At 42.9% G+C, this 15,072-nt stretch overlaps 1 protein-coding gene across 1 annotated transcript in view; it reads left to right on the forward strand.

Moving 5' to 3' along the window:
* EGFLAM (EGF like, fibronectin type III and laminin G domains) overlaps positions 1 to 15,072 on the forward strand; it is a 123,568-nt gene that overhangs the window by 105,464 nt on the left and 3,032 nt on the right. Inside the window, exons 18-21 of the mRNA XM_044431340.1 lie at positions 3,431 to 3,611; positions 8,989 to 9,067; positions 11,760 to 11,903; positions 14,813 to 14,896. Coding sequence (XP_044287275.1) covers positions 3,431 to 3,611; positions 8,989 to 9,067; positions 11,760 to 11,903; positions 14,813 to 14,896 — 488 coding nt within the window. The remainder of the gene's footprint in view (positions 1 to 3,430; positions 3,612 to 8,988; positions 9,068 to 11,759; positions 11,904 to 14,812; positions 14,897 to 15,072) is intronic.

Genomic DNA, 15,072 nt, shown 5'->3' on the forward strand with positions numbered 1-15,072 from the left:
TTCCCACTTTCCTCGAAGGCTCTTCTGTAGGAAGAATGGGTCTGGTCCCTACTGACTGCTGGTTTTTATTGTTATTGTTAAGCAGGCTGCATAACTGGTTTTATTGAGTAGATTAATTGAAATTAATGGGACTTGGTTGTGAGTAATTCCTATTGGTTTCAATGGGTACAAGCATGACTCTGCGTCAGCCCACAGTCTGCATTTCTCAAAAGTAGTTTAAAACTGGATTTGAGGAGGTGGGCTTCTTCAGATGTCTTTGATCCAGGTGCTAAGCAGGACTAAGACAATATTAGTTTTTGAATCAGTACATCAAGCCATTCTGTGTTACTGCTTAGACCACCTTAGATACTTATTTTTGGTGCCAAAAGTCTTGCATACTAAGGATCCTTCTTGATATTTTCTTATAGGATTCAAACAATAAAATGTATGCATTTACTGTTCAAATTTATATGCTATTTCTCACAGTGTTATCAAAGCAGAGAACACAGTGACACCAAAACAACAACAAATTCTACAACAAAACAATGAAATTGCATAATTAAAACTGCACACTCTGCTGTGTGCTGCAAGGCATAACAGGCTGGGGCACAGTTCAGAAAAAACCTGTGTGGAAAGATACATTTTAGGAAGACATCTGAACATCAGATCTGTGAAGGGCCTGTCTAAGATTAATTGGTAGCGGGTTCCAGAGCATGAGTTCTGCCATGCTTAGCATTCTACTGCAAGAGCTGCTAAGGTGAACTTCAGCAGCAATGATCTAACAATGTTATCCTTGATAGAGTTATCAAGTGGAGCTTATCAGCTTGAGAGGTTTTGCTCTGTTTCACTTTTTTAAAAACTCCCTTTTTCATAAGGGAGCTGCAACATGCTGCTAGATTTTAAATATCCCTTCAAATGAAGAATGAGAGACTTCCTTCCTATGAAATTCTGAGCTTACCCTTACAAGCTAAGCTACCAGACGTAGGGATGTGCAAGGAATATATTTGTGGGTGGGAATCCATCAGTTTTCCTGGGCTCTGCTCCTCAGACTCCAGTCCTCTCTGTTGGGGCCAGAGTCTCATTTCCCAGGGCACTTGCCAGGACTTGAGCCCCATGCACTGTGCAATCGGAGCCTCTTCCCATGCACACCACTGCTGGCAGCAGCAGGTAGGAGAACAGGTTGGTGGCTAGGAATGGCAGCACTGCCAGCAGCAAATAAGGTGTTGGTTATGACCTATAAAGCCCTAAACGGCTTGGCACCTGGATATCTAAAGGAACGCTTGCGCTCCCCAGAGAGGTCCGCCTGACACCGTCGTTATTTGTTTTTTTGGCGCCAGGCAAAGACCTTTTTATTTAAAATTATCTTAATTGTTAAATTATTGAATTAATTAGGATTTTAAAACTTTTAGGCCAGAATGCACCGGGGGTTTTTAAATGTTTTTTAATTGTTATATTATTATTATTTATGTATGTTTTATGTATTCTTTGTGAGCCGCCCCGAGGCTTTGTTGCAATGGGGGTGGCATAGAAATGTTTTAAATAAATAAATAAAATACGAAGGTTGGTCATTGAGCAGGGCACCTAGTACGCCCACTTGCAGAACCTCTGCTGCACGCACCAGCAGCCGCGAGTGGAGAAGAAGATGGGTCACCAGGAATGGCAGCTGGTACGCTTGCTCACAGCACCCCGCCTCAGCATCCTGCAGTCTCTTCTGAGGGGGAAGGTTGCTGGTTGTGCAGCTGGAGGTCCACAAGCATGCATGCACTTCCTCTTGGCTTGGCTTGCTTTGCTGGGCTGGGCTGGGAAGAGCAAAAGTGGAAGTCTGGAGAGGTTAACGGGACAGATTCCAAAAGGGCTTATCTCAACCCTGAACAAAAGCAGCCTCCTATGGCCCAAGCCTATGGTCTCCTGACATTGTCTGAGAAACCAGTGCATTTTTTGGAGTCTACAGGAGCCTCCACCACACAGCTGCCATGGAAAGGACTGCTCCAGCTGCCCTCCCCGCACCTGCCCATGATTGCAGCTGACTCTCAAAGGAAGGGGAAAAGGGGTTGTGTTGCGGGGTGAGGAGGCTGAGGCCAGAGAGTCGCACTGTTTCTCGTTGGTGCCCCAGCTCCTTCCCCTCATTATCGGCATTGAATCTAGACAGTCAGAAATAGCCGTCTAGAAAAAATGCAGGTCATGCGGCATGATGATGCGGAGATCACTGTAGCCACAGCTCATGTCTTTCACTGGATGTGCATATGGCCCCAGGTCTGGAGGCCTGCAGGCATCTGCCATGAGGAATCTGCACTCAAGGCCTTGAATTGCCAGAAGCCTTTTTTAAAAATTTGGAATCTTTTGAAAGCCATGAGATCTGGTTCTTTGTTTCTGTTTTGCCTTTCAGATCATCAAGTGTGCTGGGCAGGCATGTAGCTAGAGAGGGACAGTAATCTCATTTCCATTTGTTTGCGATAAACATTTTCCAGAATTGAAACATGTCTTCATTATTCAAGCAGAAAGAACTTGAGACAAAAAAAAATCAAGTGTGGGAGAAACCAAAACTGACTGACTAACAGCTTGAATGTCTGGATCGAAATCCTTACATATTCAACGATATCTACACTGCTGAATTAGAATTAGCATTTCTCTATTTCTGATAGAATAGCTATATGGCCAGCAAGTACAAAATGGTTCTCTCCATGTACCTATTGAATTTGGCTGGTACGGATGTATGAAAATGTTATTTTGGTTTGTTTTAATAAGAAATTACCAAAATATGTAAATGCCTTCTTAATAAAGATGGAAAGAGCTCAAGATTTTAAAAAAATAAAATGTATGAAAACGTGAGACTCTCTCCTATCCCTACTTTTTTGCAGGGCAGGGACATCTAGAAAATACTGTGAATTTGTTTGAATAGTTTGAATAGTTTGCAAGGATGCCCCATTGGAGGGCAATATTGAAAAGCACTTGAGTCATGTCCCTGCTTAGGAGCAAAACTCTATAGTATAAATTTGGCGTAGGAGGAATTCTGCTATGAAAAGAACCTCCATCAAGAAGTTCCTTTTACATCACAGATTTGGCTTACAGCAGAACCACAAAAGTTTTTCTAAAGTTCAGGCACAAAGTTCATGAATTTGACTCAACTTTTTTAAAAAAGGGAAAAGTCCTTAAATAGCTTTGAGTTATACAGCTCAAAAGTGCTCTTCCATTATGTATCCTCTGCTCAGTGCCCTTGAGGATAAACAAAGGAATTCTCTGGAAAGCTGTTCTCAGGAAACTTGCTGATGAAAATAAACAGATGTTACACCAGGCTTTCTAAGCATTCTTTTCCTTTTCTGGTTTTGGTCAGTGAAAAAAGTTACAATATCCACTGCCAGGTTAAGAGATTGAGTAATAAATAAAATAATAAACAGCCTCTTGAAATAATAAAAAAAACTTGAATGCTTTCATCTTGTTTCTTTTAACAAAGATGGTTCTGAATGACCGGACCATAGACCTGAAGCAAGATTTCACATCTGGAATCAACCTAGAGAACACAGTCCATCCCTGTGTGAATACTCCCTGTGCCAACGGAGGCTCCTGCCTGCCCAAGAAAGATGGCTATGAATGTGATTGTCCTTTGGGCTTTGATGGGCAGCACTGCCAGAAAGGTAAGAAAAAGTATTATTTTGTGCAGCAAGAGAGCTTCCCTCACCAAATTTGCACCACTGAATCTTGGCAATACATGGTGCTGTATTCCTGCAGTTCTTTTTGTATTTGGTTATGCGATTAGAATGCCATCCTGACAGCTGCGTTTCTTTTATGGGTCCTTCTCCCATCAGAACTGGAGTTTTATGACTTGCAATGTACACGACTCATGCAGCTGACGCAGATCTCTTGTCTTTCAGTGCTTTCAAATATGGAGAATTATTATAATTAACATTCCCATGGTTATAGACATAATTCTATGAATATTTAGACAGTAAGAAGTCATACAATGATCTGCATTCTCCTTGCTGGCTGGGGGAATACTGGGTCCAGTAGAACTTATTTTCTATATAAACATGCTTAGGGTTGCATCCTAAATGTATATAGCTCCATATCGACAGCATCAGAATGCCTGGGGATTCTTGGTAGCTTGAAGTTTAAAACTTCCAGTGACAGACTTAAAAAGTTCTGTGCCAGCACATGAGAGAGAAGATTCGTCTTTTTTTATTCAGTTGGACTTAACTCATGCCCTTAAGCAAAGGGATTTATAGGCCTTGTAACTTTATCCTCATTTGTGTTAAATGCCAGTGCTGCAGTGCGACCTCTAATCCTTTGCTATGCTTTGGCTTTCTTGTAATTTGACAGCAAGAATAAATCCTTCCTCAGTCACACATCAGAGACCACCAAAGATTTCTTTACATAAATAAAGTTGGTTTTGTTCCTCTGTACTCAGAAGAGTGAAGAACTGATATTTTTTTCTTTGGAACCAGTGGCTTTCTTAAGTCAGTTGTAGTTCTAAAACATAAACTGGATATGGATTTACTCCACTAGGTGGCATCCTCCTCCTATATATGTATCCAGGACATACAAGACTGTTGATTTCAGAGTGGTTTCACACAGTGGCAAAATTTCTCCTGCAATAAATGTATGAACTACAAAGAGCAGCTGTGTATTCCTAATTGCAGAGTTGACAGAGGATGTGGTTGTAGACATTTGTTGTTGTATCTGATAAATTTCCCTAAGATGTGCACAGGAAATGTTTTTTTTTTATTATTATTATTATTATTATAACATTTCTATGCCGCCCCTTGCCGAAACCTCGGGGCGGCTTACAACATGATAAAATACATTGAAATACAATAGTACATAATAAATTACCATTAAATATAACAATACAAAAAATACATGCAGGTAATGTTATCCTAATCTAGGAGTAAGGAACCTGGTATTCTTGAGATCTTTTGAACTATAAGTCCCATTGGGCTCAGCACTGCCATTGGTCAGGTGTTATGGGAATTGTAGTCAAAATGATTGGAGGGTGGCACCAAGTTGCCTTCCCTTGCCCTAGTGTACCAATGGAAAATAATTTATTCATGAAGGCAAAGCCAACTTTAACCTTGGTACAATTCTTTTGGCTTGGATTAATTAAAGTTAGTCATGTTGAAATTGCGGTTTAGATAAAACACAGCCCAGTTCAGAAAAATGGTAATCCACCCACCTATTTCCACGTGTGCCTTGGGCATGCCCAGCAGCCTTGGCTGGCCTTCAGGTCCAACAGGGCTCACATGAATGATCGGCACAGTCCCGGCAGCCCCATTTCAGGCTGCCTTGGCTGGGCAAATTGCAGCAGTGCCAGAAATTCTGGTTCTCACAGATGGCATCCCACATGAGTGCTGGAAGGCTGCAAGCCTGCAGCAGAAGTAAGCAGTAGCTTCTGCAGACTGGATCCTGTTTTTGTTCCAAACACTTTCAGTCACTTTGAAAGCAAGTAGACTTGATTCTTGCATGCTTGAACTTGGACACTAGTTTCAAAATGGGATTCTTTTGCTGCTGAAAAGTAAAATCTGAACATTTTTCTGCTTTATGCTGACACTCTGAAGAATGTGGGAATTACTGCTTGAACAGTAAGTAACAGCTGTGAAACATGTTCTGTTATTTTGAGTGTCTCTGTGTTTGCCTTGCTTCAGAAAGTTAGCTGCATGATTTAAACTGCTTCATGTGGGCACCTATAGATAATAGACCAATGTAATGCTGCATTATTATTAGGATTACAGTTAGCGATAGCCACTTGCCTTTGCTGCTTGTGACCAGAAAGAATCAACTCCAGGTTACCATAAGTATATATGGGTCCTTGGCCTAATCAGCACTGTAGAAACTAGGTGTTTTTCTAGATGTATTTGGACAGCTGATAATCAAAATAAATTTTAGGGAGAGCTGGAAAAGGTGGTGCGGGAGGAGCTCTTGAAATTGTGTGTCAATTTGTCTCCAAAGAGAGTGAAAAATTCTTATCCTGCGAACTAAATAGGTCCATGCTATTTCCTCCCTTTTGTTCTTGAGTCTACATCTGGAAAATTTCCTGAAAAATTGCAGACTTTTCTGTGTTACTATGAGATAAACCCAACTGCAGTAAGAACATCCCATGTTGTGCTATATTGAATTGTGGCATTGATACGTGGGGTGGAGCCACTCAGCTCTTAATGTTTCTTGTCGATAAGCTCTATTGGATTCAGTGGTATCTGGCAGGGGTTGAGAACTTCTCACCTGTGGGCCTAATCCAACTCATAGATTAGGTGAGATGGCCCAAGATGGGGCCTTGCCCCATTGGCTTTCCAAGCCCCCTCCATCCATAAGCCCTGCTCCTACCAGTGGCGGAAGAGGAGGCAACATGCAAGGAATCCTTTGTATGCTTTCCTTAGCCTGTAAATGGCAGGTCTGTCACAGAAGTGGGCTTGCTTCAAGCCACTGAGTTAAATTGGTGTAAATGTGCCTAACTTGTCGCTCTTTTGTGGCTGCAGTGTTCCAGGGGAAGCAAGCTCATTTATGCCTCTTGCCTGAGAACTTACTTAGCCCAAATTATAACCCTTGGTGTAGAAAGTGCCCTCAACCAGAACAGAAGAGACAATATTCTCAAGTGCCTGAAGAAACTCTTATTTTGCCCACAGCATTTCAGAGAGGACTTTCCTCCTGGGCGGCTTATTTTTCTCCACATGTGTTGCAAGGAATCCCTCCAATCCTCTTTTTTAAAAAAAATTCTCAGAAAGCCTACAGAGGAAGCGCTGGAAGGATTCTCTCCTGAGAATATTTTCTCCTTTGCTTTGGGACACAAAAGTGCCCTCCCCTCCCCTCTTGCGGTTTCCTCTGTAACCCGGGCCTTCTCTTGAAGCCTGCGAACAGCGATGCACCCGTAGCCTGTGTCGTGGATTGCATTGCATTGTGACATGGTGTAGATTTGGGAAGTTCCTGCTTCAGCCACACTGGACGTTTTCCCTAATTTCATTGCAGATGAAACAGCCAATTGCCTACCAGGTATTTTCATATTTTGTTACTGTGCCTTTCCACCCTCGCTTTTTACTCTGTAGCCATTCAGGAAATGCCAACATTCTCTGCAAAGTGGGAATCCAGGAGGAGCAGCAGCAGCAGCAGCAGCAGCAGGAGACCCAAGTCAAACTGGATAACTTGAGAATTACACTGAAAGCCAAACTGTGCATGATGCAGAAGATTCTTTATGGGCCTCCTGCTGTTCTGTTGTCTTTTACATTAAAAAGGGCCTAATGCACTACATTTGATCAGAGCAGTGGTGGAGGATGTTTTTCCCTGTACAATTTCCTGATCTAAGTCATCCCCTGAAGCTGCTATTGCCTTGGAGGGAAGCACCAGCAGTTGCCTTATACCAGGTCAATAAGACTAGATATCTGTTCAGATCAGTATTTTCTACTCATTCTGACAGCAGTTCAGGAGACCTGCAAGCAACTCTTCCCATGTCACATGTGGTTTGGTCATAGAGATGAAGAGGACATAGGGCAAATCTGAAAAGGAAGAATAGAACCATTAGACTTGGCTTTCCTTTTTGGTTCTCCTTCTTCGTTGCTCAGTTTTTACGGTGCCAGTAGTAAGTATACCCAGGATAAATTGTGCAGCTGCTCAGTTAAAAGCAGAGAAAAAAGCAGATAGTTCATCCTCAGGATGGCAGTCAGCCCTAGAAGACTGAAGGAGGTATAAAGAGAAATTAGTTTCACTTCAGGGGAAGAGGCTGTATTCTCAAATCTTGTTGTTGATAGAACTAGGTTTGGCAGGCTTCCTGCTGGTGGAAAGGTGGGATTTTGATATGGAGACATGACCTTTTTGAAGAGAAACTCGCTTCCTTGTAATGTTCTGTACAGTGCTTAAAGGTTAGTGAGAAATGTTGCTGTTTGTGAAGATCTGCAGCTGTGGTGACTGCAGGAAGGTCCACTTAAAGCAGCAAGTTGGACTTCTCCCCTCTGCCCCCACCAGTGGATGTACCAAGAATGTGCAGGGGATTCACAGGGTTGGGGAGAAGGAAGGGGGTTGCCTTTTCCTGGAAAGAGTTGTGTTCAGCTGATGTAGGTGGTTTGGGGAACTGAGCAAGACTGTTGAGGAAGGCAGGGATTGTGGCTCTCATGGTATCTTGGCCTAAAATTCCAGTCCTCCATCACTCTTGACCGTGCTGATGAGAATAGTAGAACAAAACATCTAGAGAGCCATAGGTTGCCCACTCCTGGGCTAGTGTCTGAGCCTGAAAGAAATGGTAAAATCTGACCATTGCTGATGGCAGTGCAATTGCTTTTGCATGTCCTGAACCACAGGGTTTACTGTTAGTTCCCTGCTGGGCCAAGTTTGCTTTGCTCTATCCACTGCAGACAATACATGAGAAATAGAAGAGGGGAGATTTGCCGTTAAAGAAATAACATTGCCTGGCACTGCAGTCAGCTCCTGCCTGCTTTCCCAAGAGCCATTTGCTTGGGTTTTTCTCCTGGTCCCAAATGCATATGCATGGGAACAAAATTCCATTGACTTTTCCATATAATTCCTTATCCCTAAACTACTAGCTGTAGTGCTTTCAAAAGAGTCCTTAAGGTGCATGCAGTTTTTCGCTGTACTGTCACTTTAGAAAGAACTGGTGAAGACCCCATGTTTATTGGTTCATGAGAAGTTCTCTCTCTTGTAATAACGTATCTTCTTCCCGTCTTAAGGAGGGATGGAATAAAAATAATCAGGGGTCTTCCTTGCTCACATGATGCTTTCCTCCTTTATTGGGGGCAGAAGAAAAGAGCTACAAGACAGGAGCCTGCAGTTCCTGATGTTCTGTATTTGGTAGGATCCTAGTGGTGAAAGTGTTGGCCTGCATGAACAGCGCCACTTACTCCTAGCTGCAGAATTCTCTTCCCACCATAGCAGGAGGGCACACTGGGTAATATAACAGGAGCTTTTTGTCTAAGAACATTGTTCTTTCTTCTGACTCTGTTGAAAGAGCTTTTTCATCAATGCAGCCTGCTCTTCCATACCCTCTGATGTATTAATACCAGGTTTTCCTTTTCCTAGCTGTTATGGAAGCCATTGAAATCCCACAATTCATTGGACGCAGCTACCTCACATATGATAATCCAGACATACTTAAAAGGTAAATCAATAGACTCAAACCCTGAACATTTCTGGAAGTGGCAGGATCCAAGTAGCCCTGTGTGGGGAAACTCTGTGGTGTGCATGAGGAGCAGTTCTTGAAGAGAACATTCCATGCAGGCGGATCTTGAAGTACAAACAGAAGACTTGCCTTACCAGAACAGCCCCAGGTCTGTCTAGGCTGCACTGTACAACCGCCATTCTTATCTGAAAATGTTAGTACAGGTGTACATACCAATTGCCATCTCGTCACAGTACTGAGAGCCAGGCTGGTAGAGTTGGAATGAGCCTTGAAAGTGGGACTTGAAAGATCCAGGTTCTAGTCTGCCTTCAGCTGGAGCTAGGTAACTTTGGGTCAGTTACTGACTCTCAGCATGACCTACCTCACAGGGTTGTTGCGAAAACAACATGGAAAGGGAAATGAAGATCATTTTAGTTGCATTCGGTTTCTTATATAAATCAGGATGGTATATGAATATATTCAATAATAGAGTCATTGGCAGAGGGCAGTTTATGACGTTGCCGCTACACTTCAGTTGTTTGTGTTGCAGCAGTGAGACCTATTGCTGGCACAAAAGGGAACAGCTCTTCCTAGAGCGATGCAAAAATACCCAGGTGAAATGGTTGCTCCCAGAACAGGATAAGTCAGCAGAGCCCCCTTCTGGGGGTGCGTCCCACTGGCACCTGGGCAACATTGCCTTCTGCCCAGAGATCCTAAAGTAGGGAAGATGCAAACCTGTGCCCCCTAGACATTGTCTGAAGGGTCATAGGATACTTCAGATTTTCAGATTTGAGTTCAGAAACAGAGATGCAGCCTTGGAGAGTTGGTTGCCTATTTGGGGTCAGTAAAGCAACCTCAGTGGAGTTAAAGGGGGGGGTCTTCTGGTGGGCAACGAGGAAAGGCGACTGCAGGAATTGGGGCGCATTGTATGCTGTGTCCTTGGCAGTATCTTTCCCTCACCCTTGAAGTGCCCCAGGAAGAGGCGGAGCAGAACAGAAGGACCGGGAAGGCAGAGATTGCCTTCTCCCTTCCTCCCACATGGCACTGAATGCCTGAAAGCTTCCAGGTTCAGAAGCCCATTGGATTTGTGCCCTAAGTATTGGGATTTTTCAGGCCAAACTCAATGCTGCTGAACTGTTGCCTTTGAAAACAAAAATAACTCATAATTTGTAGTCCTAATTACACATAGCAAATATAATGTGCAAATGGATATAGGACATAACATCACCACCCTCCAGCCCATGAAGCAATGAACTACACAATGCTTTCCATCATCTGTAATTCATATGTAATTTTTCTGTTAGGTGAATATGCCAGAACCCCTATTTTGTTCCGGAAAATCGTTCAGGAATCAGGAATTTAAGAATTTAAAGTAACAGAAGATCATCCAATGCAGCCCTTTTTTCTCCTGAAAAGCCTCAATACCCATTCTAACTTAGAAGCTTTTCAAATATGAAATCTTACTGTTTAAGACATGCAGATTAACATGCTTCATCTTCAGCGCTTCTTTCCACCACTAAAAATAACTGGTGGATTTACAGAACAAAGATATAATCCTATTCATGCTTAGACAGAAAAAGCCCTACAACTTGCAGCAAGCTATGCACAGGGCTGCACCTGAGTTATTTAGGTCCAGTTCATTCACTGTCATCCATAGGCATGGGTGGAAAGCACATGCTTTCCAAGTAGACAAGTAACGTTATACCCAGATAGCTTGCATGACCTCTGATCCCCATTTTAAAGGCATAAGAATCATGGACACATACCTGAGGAATTCACTTTTTAGTGAATTCCAATTAAAAGGACATGATCTGACCTGATTTTTGCAAACTGAAGTGCACATTGGAACACAATTCGCCTTTTAATTTTGTCCTTTTCCTAATTCATGATGCAGTTGTTCTTGACTCACGTAAGGAATTGAAACCTGTATTTTAAGATAAAAGGCACTGAGACATGAGTCATTTGAAAGAAAATATATCTAAGTATGTATGTTTATGAGAAAAATGCATGTAGGCACCATTTTATGCAAATTATTATTTGCTTAAAATTCATAGATTATTGTGGGTACATGACCCAATGAACTTACTTATAAACACAAATGAAACTGCCATGGATTGGAAATAGACTCATCTGCCCTGCCCTGGATTTCCTCATGTTCTTCTACCCATATTAGACCTTCCAGCCCCCTTAAAATGTTACACAGATGGTTGGAGACCCTGCTGAATAGACTTTGGGGGAGAAGACAGCCCCCAGTCCATGCAGAGATACCTTGGAACCCTTTTATCAATGGACAGAACCAATGATATTGGCTCTCCCTCTCTTGCCACATTTCTGGAGGTGCCATTTTGAATGTGCATGTGAGCAAGGTCTTACTCGTAGTATTTCTAATTAGATATGTACAAAGACAGCAATGGGAAAAAAGCTACCACATCGTTTCTCCCAACCAAGCCCCACATTTTAAAAAACCTAGTTGTTTGGGACTTTTCAATGAAGTGATGCTTCATGGTGTCAGAAACCTGGTGGCTAAATCCAGATCTTTGGGTAGGGAAGATCCAGTTAGAATTGTAGCAGACAGATACCCTACTGAATTAGACCTAGTATATTTGGGGAGACAGGAATGATTTCAGAGAGATGTTCACTCCATCCAAATGTTACTGTGCACATACCAAGAGTATTTCTTTTCCACCAACAGAGTGTCAGGATCAAGAACGAATGTATTCATGAGGTTTAAGACGACTGTGATGGATGGTCTCTTGCTGTGGAGGGGAGACAGTCCCATGAGGCCCAACAGCGACTTCATCTCTCTAGGTCTTCAAGATGGTGCCTTGGTCTTCAGGTGAGTTACTTGCATCCTCTTATTCGGCAGTCTGCTGCATCAGGGGGCTTTGGATGTATACAAGGCGCTCTCTGAGTTACATGAGACTTCACTTCATCTGCTGTGCTTGTACATGCGACTCTTACATTTCACTTAACTGGATTGGGCAGCACATTCATGGAAAAGCTCTCTTTGTGGGTGTAGTTTGTTTAAAGTAGGTTTGTTTAAAAAGGTCAAAGAGGGTTGAAAAAAAAGCTGGCTTTTCTGGTTTCGTAGGTCACTTCTCACTTGCATTGAGATGAAAGGGAGGAGGGTTGCCAAGGAAGACTAAAGGTGCCCAAGCCCTTGGCCTGCTCCTAATCTCTTCCTCGGTATACTTGTAATCTTCCTGCTCCTGCTGTTTAGCCCATTATATTTCTATCCCACCTTCCCCTCTTGCAAGGAACCCAAGGCAGCCTGCAAGTCCTCTTTGTCTCAGTTCCATCTGTCCAATATCCTGGGGGAGTAGATTAGGCTGAGAATCAGTGACTGACCCAGAGTCACCCAGTGATTGAACTTAGGGGCTAATAATACATGAATGGGTGCGCATTGGTGATAAAATTCAACTGGCCTTGAAATAAGAATGTGTTTCCTGTTCAAGTAAATCCTCTCAACCTACAGGATCAAAAATGAGCTTGAGAGGAAGGAAATGCGTTGCGTCCCATGTAAATGCATTTCGTCCCGTGGGAAGTGGAGGAAGATGAGATCTTCCTTGTTTAGATTTAGTTTATGTAATCCCCTCACTGTCTTCATAATATAACAGAATTTTCTGATAGTTCTCAAAAGCAAATGCTCCTTCTGGCAACAGTGAAATGTAAATTCAGGAAATGAAACACAGTAAAACTAGCACTTCATCCTCTGGGGCATTTTTCTCAGACTACTTCAGTGTCAGGAAGCTTTCAGGTGGCACTCCCTCTCTTTCTAGTGAGATAATGAGTTTATTCAAGAGCCTGCTGTTCCTTTCCTTTTCAGCTTAAGTAACTGCAGTCTTTTGAGAAACACTTGCCATTGCTAGTCTGATTAAATCAGGAAACAGTGCAGCAAAATCAAAAGTCAACAGTATAGTAAAAAGACTACAGGAAACCTCTCAGGCTACTTGTCTGCAAAGGTGTGTGTGTGTGTGTGTGTGTGTGTGTGAGAGAGAGAGGGAGAGGGAGAGGGAGAGGGAGAGGGAGAGGGAGAGAGAGAGGGAGAGAACCCCACATCTGAGAGGTCTGGGGGTTTCAGAAGGTTGTTACTGGAGATTTGGTTGATTCTGTAATACGAAGTTATTTCAAATATGGTGAGGATGCGTTTTATATGAGTATTCATAGCATTAACACACCTACAGATTGCTGGTTCTTATTTGATTTTTAGGACAGTTGTGGTACTGCAGGATTTCCTGCAGTGAGCATCTTCTTTCTTTTCCTTCCTTCCTTCCTTCCTTCCTTCCTTCCTTCCTTCCTTCCTTCACACTCATCCCCTTACTTGCCTAGTGATGAGGGTGGGGGAGAAATGTGAGCCCCCTCCATCCAACAGCTCCCCTCATAGCCACGTTTACAGAAATCACAGTGCCAAGGACTGTGGAGTCGATGGAGTTTCTGAATCTCTTTGCAGTCCTAGACACTGGGGCTTAAGAGACCCCAGAAACCTCATTCAAACCAACTCTGAACCCTTAACAGTCTGGTAGGGGCAGCTGGCCTTGAAAAAGAGTTCAAAATGTGCTGAGCTACCTCACACATCTTTGCTTTTTCCCTTGAACAGTTCAGAGCATGTTTTTTGAGATTTCTCCCCATTGCTGACTCTCTTTTGGTTGTCACATTTTATTCCCCTCAAGTACATCCTGCACTCTGCCGCTGAAAGCATTCACTTCCCGACACCAAGCTTCTTTTTGTCTTCTCCCAGGAAAGGCTCCCCATCCTTACTTTCATACCCACTCCATGGCCTGCCCCTTCATCACTCTCTTCACTTACGCTGCAATATATTCCTCTCCTGCAATCAGGAATCAGCCACAAGGCAAGTGGCAACCCAACATTCAGAGACTCCTGGCATTTTCAAACGTCACTTATTCACCCTTCCCTAGCACTAGTGGGAATGACCACTAGGTAATGGCATAACCTGGTGCAACAGGTGTTCCAAAGAGGCTCAGGATGCCAGCTCATGCCATGGATGTTGCACTAGAAATCAGTTATGGTGGCCCAAGCATCAGTGGTGTCGGCACAGCAGTCCCTTGTCTGTTCCTGCCATCTGATAATCAGACCTAGACTGGTCCTAAATATGAATGTTCCATTCATCTGTATAGCTACTGATAGACTTTTCCTCTATGTTTGAAAATGGAGACTCTCTCTTGGTTCCTCCATGTTTGTTTCAGCCCTTCATTAATACGTTTTTATATCTTGATTTTGTTAGTAACTAAAACTCATTTTGTTCAATCAGTTGACAATGGACTAGTGCAGGCATACTCAACACAGCAGTTAAGAGATCACTAATGGATTTCGGAGTCATACTCTCTCCCAGCTGCCTCGTCTCATCTCAGTTTCAAATGCTGGGAACCCAGGTTTATGATGACATTGCTACTGGTGAAACTGCGATTGAAAGCAAGGAGGTCAGCAATGGGCTATTGTGTGTCCTGCCAGTCTCTTACAGAAAATACTACCTATATGACTAAGATGCCCCACTGAATTCAGGCAGGAGTGTATGGTTGCAGTCTTTACCTCTGCTAATAGAACTTCTATGCCAGCTCATATATTACCTAATACTCCATATTAGTTAATATAGAATATTCTATAATAATATAGAATATTATTCTATATTCTATAGAATATATATTATTATATATTATTATAAGGACTGAAGTGGTGCCTGACTGTGAACTCTGCAGAACCTCCTGAATGTTTTCCTTTTGATTTCAGTTATAATCTGGGCAGTGGCGTTGCTTCCATAATGGTGAACGGCTCCTTTAATGATGGACGGTGGCACAGAGTTAAGGCAGTTCGGTAAGTTGTCTGTCATCCATGTGTATGGTGCTTGCATGAGGAAAAGAAGTACAGAACTTCTCCCCTTGCCTTCACTAGACCTTTCTACCCAAACAAAGTTAAGATGAGAAGTTTGAGAAAGCAAGAGGGGAGGATGTGTACCATGCGGGTGCAGGAAGACTGAGACCGGGTGTGAC

Source organism: Varanus komodoensis, unplaced genomic scaffold, assembly GCF_004798865.1.
Source record: "Varanus komodoensis strain SLA01 unplaced genomic scaffold, ASM479886v1 scaffold22, whole genome shotgun sequence".
Taxonomy (NCBI): Eukaryota; Metazoa; Chordata; class Lepidosauria; order Squamata; family Varanidae; genus Varanus; species Varanus komodoensis.